The sequence below is a fragment of the Ornithodoros turicata genome, chromosome 7, assembly GCF_037126465.1.
Source record: "Ornithodoros turicata isolate Travis chromosome 7, ASM3712646v1, whole genome shotgun sequence".
Classification (NCBI taxonomy): Eukaryota; Metazoa; Arthropoda; class Arachnida; order Ixodida; family Argasidae; genus Ornithodoros; species Ornithodoros turicata.
This window is the reverse complement of record NC_088207.1, coordinates 56,209,753-56,222,304: the sequence shown is the minus strand read 5'-3', so window position 1 is coordinate 56,222,304 and position 12,552 is coordinate 56,209,753. Positions and strand designations below refer to the sequence as shown.

General features: G+C 47.1%; 1 protein-coding gene across 1 annotated transcript; it reads left to right on the top strand.

The window, feature by feature from the left end:
• The first annotated feature begins 3,452 nt into the window (after positions 1–3,452).
• On the top strand, positions 3,453–9,706 carry LOC135401660 (bestrophin-4-like). Its single transcript, XM_064634177.1, has 10 exons — positions 3,453–3,722; positions 6,068–6,320; positions 6,459–6,593; positions 6,653–6,819; positions 6,879–7,033; positions 7,102–7,323; positions 7,384–7,464; positions 7,534–7,685; positions 7,789–7,935; positions 8,680–9,706. The coding sequence occupies exons 2-10, from the start codon at positions 6,142–6,144 to the stop codon at positions 9,068–9,070; spliced, it is 1,629 nt and encodes a 542-aa protein (XP_064490247.1). The 5' UTR covers positions 3,453–3,722; positions 6,068–6,141; the 3' UTR covers positions 9,071–9,706.
• Positions 9,707–12,552: the final 2,846 nt, after the last annotated feature.

Sequence of the window (12,552 nt, the reverse complement as noted above, 5' to 3'; positions counted from 1 at the left end):
GTAGCTGCAAACGCTGTCCTATAGGATGTTCGCCTGGCTGTATGACCCACCCGCTAAAACGGCATCAACTTCGCTCTGCTGTTTTTTTTAAACAAAAATTCTCTAACGAATAAAAACAAAAAAAAACACCCTGTATATTTAATAGATGCGAAGTAGACTGATTTAACTAGTGAAAATTTCGCGTGCCTGACGAGTGCAACAGCGTATAAAAATAATGCGTATCAATGCTGCGAGGGCAATGCCGGGCTTAGTGCTAAGTAAACTAATCCAGCCACATATTTTAACCCTGACTTCGCGAAATGCAGTGGGCGCGCATATATAAGCCTTGTGGTCGTTTCGTGAAAATTTGAGGCCGCGAAATTAGTTTTATTTTTATTATTATTATTATTTTTAATGCTTCAACAGCTAGTTTATGGTGAGACGCTGGAAAGGTTATCCCTATATTCTGTTGGATGCCTCCACACCGTAATCCTGCAAGGAATGGAAATTCCGCGGTTAGGTGAACCCCGGAAATGTTTATTATTATTTTTTTTTTTGTACTTCATATCTCAGGGAGCGGTGCGGCTTTGTGTATGTGGTGGTCTTCTTCCTTCTAGTATCACCTGTACATATAACGAGCTCGGGACGGGTTTTGCCTCCCCGGGTTAATACAACGAAACAACAAAGAAAAGTGACCTGTGGCCATGGCCATGGCTATAAACGGCCAAAGCGATTGACAGCATCTAAGACTGTCATATCTTGCGTTGTGGAAGTCATTACCTCCATCAAGGGAAGACTGAAGCTGTTTCTGTAACAGCTGCCGGGCGATGCGTTCATTTTTAAAAAGTTCGAAAAATAAAATTACGATTCCAAAAATAACAGGCAAAAGTGGGAAAAAGTCTAGCACTCGCCAGTGAACAAGAAAACTATCAAAGGAGATCGAAACATTCAAATAGTAAAATACGACGCATATTATCATTTACTGTTTCCCACAGTGGAAAAGATGAAAATAAATTATGTAACCGTCAGGGCGGGCTCATGGTGATATCGAACGGGCCGAGCAAACGTCCGGTTTCAGCTCTGGATCGGTGAGCAAATTGTACACGTTCCCCCCAGGGAATTTCAACGTCGCTTCAAATGAAAGTCTTAGCCAATTACATTTCCTCTTTTTCTTCCGGTTCCTGACGGCTAGAATTAGGTGACGTCAGCATTACGGATGTCATCCTTCCGGGACGTTTCTTTTCCGGGACGACAACGAAATTCTCCTCCTCGACTCCAGTCCCAGAGAGTCGAGGAGGTAAGAACAAATCAGGGATGGGCATAAATACACTTTTCGGGTATTTAAATATAAATACAAAATACTACATGTTTTCATGTATTTAAATACTGCCTATAAATACTTTATGATGAAAGTAATTAAATACAAAATATAAATACATTAAGACAGTATTTAAATACTGTAACTACTTCCGTAAATACTTTGAGGCGTCTAGGCACATTATTCTTTTAAATTAGTGTAAAATCTAACCAAGATACCCTTCATTGCTGGAGGCTAACAATGTGGAACTCGAGAGAAGCACACAAATACGGGAGGATGAGACATGTGTATTTAAGTGTATTTTAAATATAAATACGCCTAAAACGGTATTTAAATATAAATATAAGTACATTTTTCTTGCCTGTATTTAAATACATATTTTAAATACATGTATTTATATTTTAAATATTATTTTAAATACAATGTATTTAAATACTGCCCATCCCTGGAACAAATATTGCCACAGCAGTAATGCGCTCTCCCTTTAGGCGAAAGACATGTCAATATTGTCAAAGACAATACATTACAAAGTCATGTCGCACACTCGTCGTGTGTGGCACGCATTTCATAAGGGGATGCATAAGGGCTGCTGCTGGGCGATGAGTTGATGCCTGCCCGTCACATTTCCGCCTATGTTTCGCGTGCTGGTTATAATCTATAGGATCGTTATTATCTTTCAGGGTTACTTATAACAACCTCTTCGTATTCCATCTCCAACCATTTTGGAACTCTATTCGACACTCATGGTCGCTGCCCCCGATTGATTTTCTAATCAATCGAATTTTTTCGCCACCATATATAGCGACTAAAATACCACAATATATATATATATATATATAGCGAGGTCAAGAGTTCTGCTGGCTTGCATTCTCTTCCTATCTTCGCTGAGAGTTTTTCCGAATTTATCTAAGGCAATGGAAACAGAAATCACCCATTGCATTTCGTTTATTATGACGAGTCTGTTGGAATTCCCCAGTTGGTGAGAGCGTACAACTTGCTTAGGCAGTTTCGATGACGAATAATTCAACGAGTTTCCGAAATTATTTGTCCCGATCGAAACACCTACAGTTTGATAATTCTAAAACTATATACACATAAACTATACTCCGAGATTTTACGTCGACAGGCAACTGTGATCATTTTTAAGTTAGTTTTACCCTACATAGGGTCCACAACTTGTACCGATCCTCGGTACAGTTCGAACCCGCAACCTCAGCAAGTGGACACGCGTTATCAAATGATTCACCGAGGACGGTTTAAATTGATAAAATTTGCTGATTATTTATAAGATAGTCATGACCAGGACTTGAATACGCGGCGTCAGCAAAAGCGAAATAGCAGTTTATTTTTTTGTTTTGTTTTTTTTGTAAAGAACGGGGAAACGTCCAACATACAGGCGCATGCATAAACTGCTCACGGAGGTGGACGACACAGATTCAAGCGGCGGTTGGATCCGCTCCGATCCGGATGAGACCGGTTCCAGGTTGTGCACGGATCGATCCCAGCTTTATGCGAGGCGGAGACCGACCGAGCCGACCGGCGCGCACGTTGGTCGTTTTTGTGGGTTTGCCTCTTTGGGGCTTTCAAAAGGTGCGACGACTCTGCATTGCGGGATAAAGAAACGGATCTGATAAACGACTCTCGATAAAAACACGACTCTGCATTATGGAATAAAGCGGAATCATCGTCTTCGATATTTTATCTCTCGCCAACGATAGATATAAAGGCTGGACGCAAGCAGCCACAGGAAAGCTGATGAAACGTACGAATCCCGAAAAATAACGTCTTCTGCTACTAAAACGCCGCTCTGATTGGACACTGGATCCAGAGGAACCGTGGTGCGAACCGCACGGTAGTTTTTTTTAATGGAGGAAAACCCTTTTCCTCTTAGGTGGTGTGGAAAATGTACACCGATTTCGAGCTGTAGTGTTTCAACTGTACTGCACGACCAATAAAAATACCGGATGAAAGTTTCGCTTTTTGTTTTCTCAGTCGTGCATAGACGGCAGCGATTTGCAGCGTAGTGACGCCATCGCCCTTTCTTCCTGCATTGTTGCTACCCAAACTTCCAGGAAAAAAAAAAAGAAAAGAAAAAGGACAACGGGTGAGAGAACGCCTGGAACGCCCGCGTACGCGATTTCGTGTCGCGTAGTCGGCGAAAGCGCGCGCGCGTCGCAAGGAGCGCCCTCCGTAGGCGCTCGAACAACATGCTCGTGGTGGCAACAGAGCCTAGACAGACTCGGAGGAGGTCGTACGCGCGCGCGCTCTGTCACCTCTTGGCACCCGTATAATCGTCACCACGCTTCGACGAGTGTCATCAACGACATTCATCCCCACTCGATCCTCCGTCAAGCTTCGGAGGACACCTTCTTGGAATGCCACCAACGACACATATATCCATGCAATGGTGGAACAACTTTGAAAGGTGAGCGAGCCGGCCCCCGTCAGCTGTCATGGCTGACTTCTGCGCGTAAATGTCCAGCCATATTGTGTGCCCGTATTATTAAGTAGTGGCAATAGATAATCGATTGTCAGCTACTGGACTGCAGACCGACCGCTTGCAGGGCGTCTTGGGCCTCCGTCAGAGCTCCCCTCAGATGTCGTCTGCTTTGTTCAAGGGTTCGCACTGCGCTGCGTGTTACGCTCCTCAGTGCGTGAATGTTTAACATAAATGGACGCAACGTTGTCTAAAAGCGAGAAAAGCTAATAAAATATGAAATTTCATTCATAGTATCTCCTATAATATCCAGGGATGCCTTCCGCGAATCAATGCCGTATATATAGATCGCCGTAGCAGAACCGCGCGCAGTTTTACGCGCAACCAGAACCACAGAAACTCGCAAGCGGCAAGACGTTACACCTCAAGGACTTTCTTCTCAAAACCCGAAATTTTTCCTTTTGCGTGCCACAGTAATTACAATTGTTAATAGCGTCTAGGACGCAACCGCGCGCTAATAGCGCATCGTTCCCGGGGAACGGGTTAACCGCAAGGCTGGTGACGTCATAGCCATGTACGGGCGCGGTGGGTGTTCTCCTTCAGGTTCCCGTCTTCGCTTCCACACAGGCCGCCGCACGCAACGACTACATGTGCGCGTCCCACCCACCGGAACTATTACAAAAGCGCACCATAATGGAAATAATGGCGCTCCACATTACGCATGAATCTCTTCAGGAGTGACGTCAAATATATCGAGCAGGCAAACATTTCAGCTTCGGACGAACCACATTTGTGTTAATAAAAAAATTAATAAAAAATATTTAAAAAAAACATTTAAAAGAAAGGGCAGAAAAGGGGTTCATCAAACAAGAGCCACGGACCGCTGACAGGGAAACGTTCGCTTCCCCACAAAGCATATATAGACACATTTTATTGCAGCTCTGAGCGATCGCCCCCGAAGCGTAAGAGATAAGGATCGAAAGCTGCTGATAACGAGAGAACTGAGCATGCGCAAGAAACGGAGAGGCCATACAAGAGGTGCGCCGGAAATAATTTGATTAGATGAAGCGGTTCGAAAACAATTAACTTATCGCGCCGTTTTCCGAACCACTTGGATGCAGTCTTTTTTTTTTCCCTCTTCTTTTCGCATCAGATAAAAAAAAAAGCTACGAGAGCAGCATAGATGTTTTTGCAGACGAGTTGTACGGACAGGCGGGGCATCCTCTTGAAGAGAATATGTAACGACAAGGCGACTATAATTACCTAAAATCAATTAATAAACCCTTTAATTAGGGGGGGGGGGGCACAAGCGAGATGGCAAAATGGGAGACAATCCTCATTGAAAGCTACTCTGTCTTTTAAAAATCCCGAAACGAACGCGTGCCGTGAAATATATTCATCGGTGAATTTCGCTATGCAAATGAACCGAAACCAAAACGGCGCGCACCAGGAGCGCATCGCCGCCGGAGGTATTTTTATCTGGGCCAGAAAGTGATTGATCTGGCCAGCAGATCAGCACCTACTCCAATCATCTTTATCGCTCCAAAGCACGTGGACCTCAGACATGCATGGGCGCCGTATTCCCTGCGCGCTCCCCATTGGCGCGGTTTCGGTTAATTTGCATATCAAAATTCGGCGCCGGATATTTCAATGCACGTGCGCGTTTCAGGATTTTAAGAAACGTGGAACCTGCTATGTCGCTTTTGCTCGAAAGGCCTTAATTAAAGGGTTAATTGATGAATTTTTGGGTCAATTAGTCACTTCGTAATTACAGAGGGTGCCCTCCTGGCTGTATAAGTCAACTGCATCTATGCTGGCCTCTACCTTTTCTATAAAAAATCTGCAAAGGATTGAAAAAAGAAAAAGAAAAAAGGAATGCCCCGCATATTTATTGCTAAATATTTTATTTGGTATCTGCGTTCGAGCTGCAAGGGTAATGCCCTTGATGACAGCAGCAGGGAAGCTGACGACACTGCAGACGTAAACACGCGTTAGTACGAATAATACTCCTACAGGCCCGCTCTCTACACTCTGCTTTCACGTACAGTTCATTTTCGAGGAATGTTTTTTTTCCTAATAAAAACAAATTTTTAAAGGAGCGAAAACTGCCCTTCGTGCGATGTGTTGGCGGCGGTTCCAGAGCCGTCGAGGCGTTGCACCTGTTCTCCTTTTGACGACTTTTACTGGGAATGCTAATATAAATAGGAACGACAACACGTGGCTTCTGGCAGCACGACCACCCCTATAAATAGGACAGTCCGCAGATTATCTCATCATCAGAGAGCCCAATTGCGTATCCTGAAAGGTGTGGACGTCCATTTCTCAACTTTCAGAGTGAGCTAGACAGACGTGTGCGGAGCAGCGTGCGAGTGAAAGGCAGAGTGAGGTGAGAGAGAGAGAAGGCAAGATGACCATCACCTATTCCCTCAACGTTTCGGAGGCCCGCCTCTGCGGATTCGCCAAACTCCTCCTGCGCTGGAGGGGAAGCATCTACAAGCTCCTCTACAGGGAGATGGTCATCTTCTGTGGACTGTACTTCTCCCTGAGCACCATCTACCGTTACATGCTGGACGACGACCAGAAAATGTGAGTTGGTCGCCAAAAGGAGCAAGCAGTACGTACCAGGAGCTGCTGCTGCTGCTGCTGAACCGTGCGAGACCGTTGAAGAAATTTCTGGCCAACTATCGACAATCTAATTCTGTTACGGTGCCCTTTCTCCTTTAGCATATTCGAAAGCCTGGCCAAGTACTGCGAGAGATTCACCGACCTCATCCCGTTGTCCTTTGTGCTGGGATTTTACGTGTCCATCGTCGTGGGACGCTGGTGGCAGCAGTACCTCAGCGTACCATGGCCCGACAAGTAAGTGGAAGATGAGGAAACACGGTGGGACGTGGTCCAACTCGACGGTTCCGTCGCAGGACGGTCATGGCTATAGCTGCCTACGTCAACGGAACGGACGAGCGGGGCCGGGTGATTCGCCGCACGCTCGCAAGGTACCTCTCCCTCCTGTCGGCTCTCACCTTCCAGGCCGTCAGCACGGCCGTCAAGAAAAGGTTCCCCACGTTGGATCACATGGAGGAAGCTGGTATGTAAGTCCTCCGCGTCAGCCGCTGGAGCATCCAAATGGAAAGCATCCGTTCGCAGGTCTGATGACGAAAGAGGAGCGTCGCGTGTACGACATGATCCCTGTGTCGCACGGCAAGTGGTGGGTTCCAGCCCAATGGTTCGTGGCGCTGGCCGTGCGGGCCCGCAAGGAAGGCCGCATCAAGGATGATATCCTACTCAAGAACCTCTTGGAGGTACGACCGGAGCTTGGTTACGAGCAATTCTAATACCGTGCCTAACTGTGTTTAAACGCTCTTGTTAGGTGATGCACGAGTACAGAGGCTGTTGTGGGATGCTCTTCAGCTACGACTGGATCAGCATTCCGCTGGTGTACACTCAAGTAGTGACCCTGGCTATCTACACCTACTTCCTGGCCACTGTCATGGGCCGTCAGTACCTGAAGCCCTCCAATAATCAGGACATTGATCTCTACATCCCCATCTTTACAATTTTGCAGTTCTTCTTCTACATGGGGTGGCTTAAGGTAAAGACAGCATCCGAGTCAAAACATTGCAGACAGTGTCTAAGGAACGGTGCGTTGCAGGTGGCTGAACAGCTGATCAATCCCTTCGGCGAAGACGACGACGACTTTGAACTCAACTGGTGCTTAGACAGAAACCTTCAGGTAAGGCACGCCCAACTTTAAGCACGTACCTGGCCAGAGAGCTTACGCTCTCTTCCTGTGGGTCTCCAGGTGTCGTTTCAGATTGTGGACGACATGCACCAACGGCATCCGCGACTGGTCCGAGACATCTACTGGGATGAGGCAGAGCCACAGCTGCCCTACACGAAATCATCCGTGAACCTGCGCACCCAGCCCCACTTGGGATCCGCGATGACCCTCGAGTACGTGTCCCGGTGCAGAATTTGCGGAATATAATTGCAGAATTTGCGGAACAGCCGCGCAGTACGAGGACGGCGGTGTCATGCTCTTTTTTCCCCCCCATAGTGTCGACCCAGAAGAGGCAGAGTTTGTTCCCATGGAAACCATCCTGGAGGAAGACCACGATGACAACAAGTATAACAGCCCCCCAACGTCCCCCTCCGCGGACATTGGTTCGCCGGGGTTGCCCGGGGTCTGGGAACACTACAACCGGTAAGCGTTCCCCCTACAAGCACTCTCACGGACAGGAACAAAGAAAGGGAAATCCATTCCCCCCAAAAGACATATTACTTCTGTACTATGTCTACAGGTTTTCCCGGCGATTTTAATCCAAGTGCCAGCTAAATTAATCCACGTGCCATGCAAACTTTATGGGGCATGGATTAATTTAGCTGACACTTGGATTAAAATCGCCGGGAAAACCTGTAGAGCCCTTAGCCTTCCGCAAATCTGCCAAATTTGCCATGGCTCGCGGATACCTGCCGCTTTGCGCGTTTCTCGCGGAATATTCGATGTACGTGTATTACAGAATTATGTAAGGATTTCAATTGATCTGCGACATTTTGGCAGGTCAAACACGATCAGTCACAACTGCAATGCCTGATGCGACCTACACTTCTGGCACTTACACGGCTCAACGTGCCGCGATGAAAGAAACTTTAACGATGAGAACGCCCGGAGACAAATTGTCAGAGTCGAGTGAATTTGCTTTGCGCGCTGAAAAGTTGCGTAAGGCTGGAAAAGTGCGCGGGATGAGTGGGCAAGCGATCTTGGGAGAATGCCGCAACATTTTTTTTTTGCTCATTTTTTCTCACCCGCGGATCTCGTAAATCCCACTTCGCGGAAACATTGATTTTTTCCGCCGCGGAAAGCTAGGGGCTTCAGCTATTTCTCGTTCAGCAGTGACTTTCTCTTTCGGGCCTGCCTTCAAAATAACCGCCACGCAACTCTTTCCAGCCACAACGCCATGGCAGACAACATCTCTCAGACAGGGGTGCGCATCCTCGGCACGGGCAGCCGCATCCTCAACATGATCATGGGCAACAGCACTGAGAGCATTGCTCCGCGCAAGGAGTCCCACCAGAACCTGGTCCCAAACTTTGTACTTCGCACGCCTGCCCGCCAACCACGCACTGCTTCCCAGGCTGAGGGACTCAACCACGAGGAGCAGGAAACGGCCGCGGGGGAGGAACACAAGACCCTCCTCCAGGATGCTGTTGCTGTCGATGTGCCCGAAGAAGCAATCAAGGAGGAAGAAGAACCTTCTCCCTACGAACCCAACGCCTCGACCGAAAGCCTGGCCGAGAACAGTCAGTGCGACAGCTATTCCGAGCTCCTCCCGAAGTAGGCGACTGCTCGTGATCGCTACGGACACATTTTTTGCGTCACGAGGGGGAAAATCTCTGGGAAAATCTCGGTGAAACTCTCGCCAACAAGGGTGCGTTGTCAGACACTCGATTTTTCTTTGTATCCGGTGATTGGCGACCACCGCCTGTGATGTTTTTGGTTTCTTTACAACCAAGGGCATACGTCATACCGTGGCTGCAGTATTTGTGGCCTTTTTTTGACGGAGGCGCCAGCATAAATGACGGATGCTGAGCGTAAAGTGATCTGCCAATAGTTTTACAAAGCCGACATGGTGTCACACGTTGTTTCTAAAATGCTCTCTAGCGTGGAGAGGTAACAATTAGCTCTCCACGAAATTTTGCTCGGTCGGAACGAGATCGTACCTACGAGGTGACAAGTCGTAGTTGTGAACAACGGAGGAAGACGACTCGACAAAAAGAACTGCGGGTTTCACTACGTCCGATCGCCGGTTGTGCTAATCTAGCTGCCAGCTATGCAAGCTTACGAAGTCAAAAGCTGGCTTAAGCTTATCCTTGTACTTTACTTAACACACAGTAAGTCAAACTGTTTCTTGTGTGGTGTACCGAAGAGAACTCAAGTCACGTGTTTACAATGTAAACGGTAATTTTCATCGTCACACGAGCATCTCTGTAATCTGCCATGTTCTCCAGGTATTTATGTTTTTTTTTTGTATATAGACGTGTATTTTGAAACGCATTTATTTTCGTCCGCACGCTTCATCGGGAGTGTGCGGCAGAGACAGCTCCAGTTTTAAGGTGCTGCGGGTGGTTACGTTTTTGTTGTCAAAGCTCGTTTTAGAGGAGCAGCGAAGCAACTCGAATCGCCACGGAGATTAACCAAGCTGAGGCTTGCACACAAACACAAATCCTCCAGTCGTCACAAGTTATGCTGGACGTCGATAAGCCCAGACAGTGTGACGACTCGAACCCACGTGTCAGTCAAGTGAGCCAACCGTTGCACCACACTGGCATGACTTTCTGAAAACTTGCCAGGGGGACTCGTTCGGACGGACAGGACAGGACATGCCTTTTCACTCTTTTTTCTCAAACACACACATGTACATACAAAGAATGAGGGCAATTATAAGTGCGGGTTCCAGTCTCACTGCTGTCTGGCTTTTTGGACGAATGCCTTCTTCCAGTGATCATCGCCCTTCGAATCACACTTCAATCACTTCCCGAATACACGCTACAAATTGCGGCACAAAATTTTTTTTCTCAAAGGCGCGCGTTATTGACGTTATTGGCAAAAAACGACAGGTATTGCCTTTTCTCTGGTGTCTGAGAGCTCAGATTTTTACTGGATTTCCGGGCGATGTGTGACACTTAATTTAATTGCTCCGTCGTGCTAGCATTGTGGGGTGTTTTCCCACAAATGACCAAGACAGGTTTTGAGACTATTTTGAATAATGCTTGTACAGGAGGGCCTGTGATAGGCTTTTGCACTTAGTTTTACTCCCCTCTATCGAGAGTTGTACAGAATGCTTTAATAAAAGTTGACATCTGAAACCTATAAAAGTTGACATCTGGAACCCTAAGCTGTGTCCACAACCTTTTTGTACCTTCTCACACAAGGTGGGTAAATCTCGTTTTTCGCCTTTATAGGAGCACTGAGGTGACACCCCCCCCCCCAAATTTTTTCGTTTTTTTTTTTTCGGTGCAGAGTGTTCTCCAACGAATAAAATGAGTTACCGCGGAAGAACGATGAGAGTAGGTGACCTGCGGAGCGAGCGCGAGGGCTCTGTTCCGCGCACTTTCGAAAAAATCCTTCTCCTCGTGAAAAGCGCGCATCGCAAAACGAGAGTAAATGATGATAATTCGTAAATGATGAAAATAGCAAACCGAAACCGAAATGCGAAGAGCAGAAAACAGAGCTCCATACTACGGGAGTTTCGTCCGGAGGAGGATACCGTGACGTCACCCAGCACTGTCGTCTGCTTCGAAAACCTGCATCCTCCCGTGCCGGATGATGTCAGCAGTGTGTTGCTTTCAGCGCCCTCTCGCTTCACAGAGGCGAAGCGCTCGCTTCGTAATAAATTCGTTTTAATAAAAATCTGCGCAGTTTTGGAACGAGATATTTTGTACACGTGTTCCCGACATCCCAAACGTTACGGATATGCCGCAACCTTTGTGGTGATTTTGTTGCGGAGTCCCACCTTAAAGGAGCTTTGAGGTGACCCCCCCCCCCCAAAAAGGAAAGAGGGGAATGAGGGCGTATTCCCCCGGCATGTGACTCGTGGCGCAGACAGGAGCGGCTCAAGCGAGTATGAGCAGCGCGTGAGCTGAGAAGACAGAAACAGAGAAGAAAGGCTACGGGGACTTTTCGACGTCACACGAGGACCGTGTCAACGGCTGCTTTGTCCGACAGTTTTTGTAAATTGACAATACACGTGGTGACAATACACAGCACGGCAAAAATATGTTGCACGGTCGCTCCCGATGGACAGCCTTGACGAATGAGACAGGGTTTCGTTAGATGCCACCTCGCTGCCTCTTTTAAAGGGTTGACCCTCTTTTAATAAATAACCCACAAGTCAATTTGGGGTTTTACGAGCATCGTGGTTGTGAGCGATGTCACGGATGAGCGATGTCGCGGATGGGCGATGTCGCGGATGAGCGATGTCGCGGATGAGCGATGTCGCGGATTAGCGTATTCGCTCGCGCATATTTAACCTGCTCATTTGTACCCCCCAAAACCTAACGCCTTAGACAGCATTATTTTTCTAGTAAAGACCGTAAATTTGAGTTCGTATTCGTACTGATCAGTGCAACAAAAACACAGGTTAAACCTGAACGGTGTCTTTGTTCTTAAGCAACGAGAATTAGCTGAGGCAGGCTACAAACATGGATGACTGGTGAATAACTCCTTCAATAAATCTATGGGTGATTTTCGTTCGCACAAGACACGTGAACGCTTTAAACTATCATCATAAGATTGGTACTGGCGTGTTCTCTTGGCTTTTCTCCAGTCAATGACGTATTTTTTAGAGGACAAGGTTGAGCCGTCGATTTTTAATAAATTAAAGTTTGGTGCGTCTCGAACATGTGCTGCCGCCTCGATAGAGTGTCGCGCACTAAAATATTTTCGAATTCGGGCTCAATACAAATCAACGGATGGTCCTGGAATACTACAAAATGTGTCACTGACAAGGGCAAGGCAAGGAGAACACGCCAGTACTTCTGTTTTCACTATATTCTACGCCGTTTCTGAGCGCTGTGCGAACAAACGTTCTCTATTGTCTTGCGCAGAAGTGGTTGCCGCCTTAAGCTTCCAACGCCCAGAATCAATTAAGTCAAACAACTCAGGGGGGGTTGGGGGGAAGGTGCAGACGCCAGGCTTTGAACCTGGACCCTCCTAATTTTTCGGTCAGGGATGCTTCTTTGTCCTGTCTTGTCAGTGTTTCAGTTGCGCCAATCAGTACGAACATGAACCGACTATAATTATGTTGTACTTTGTCTGATG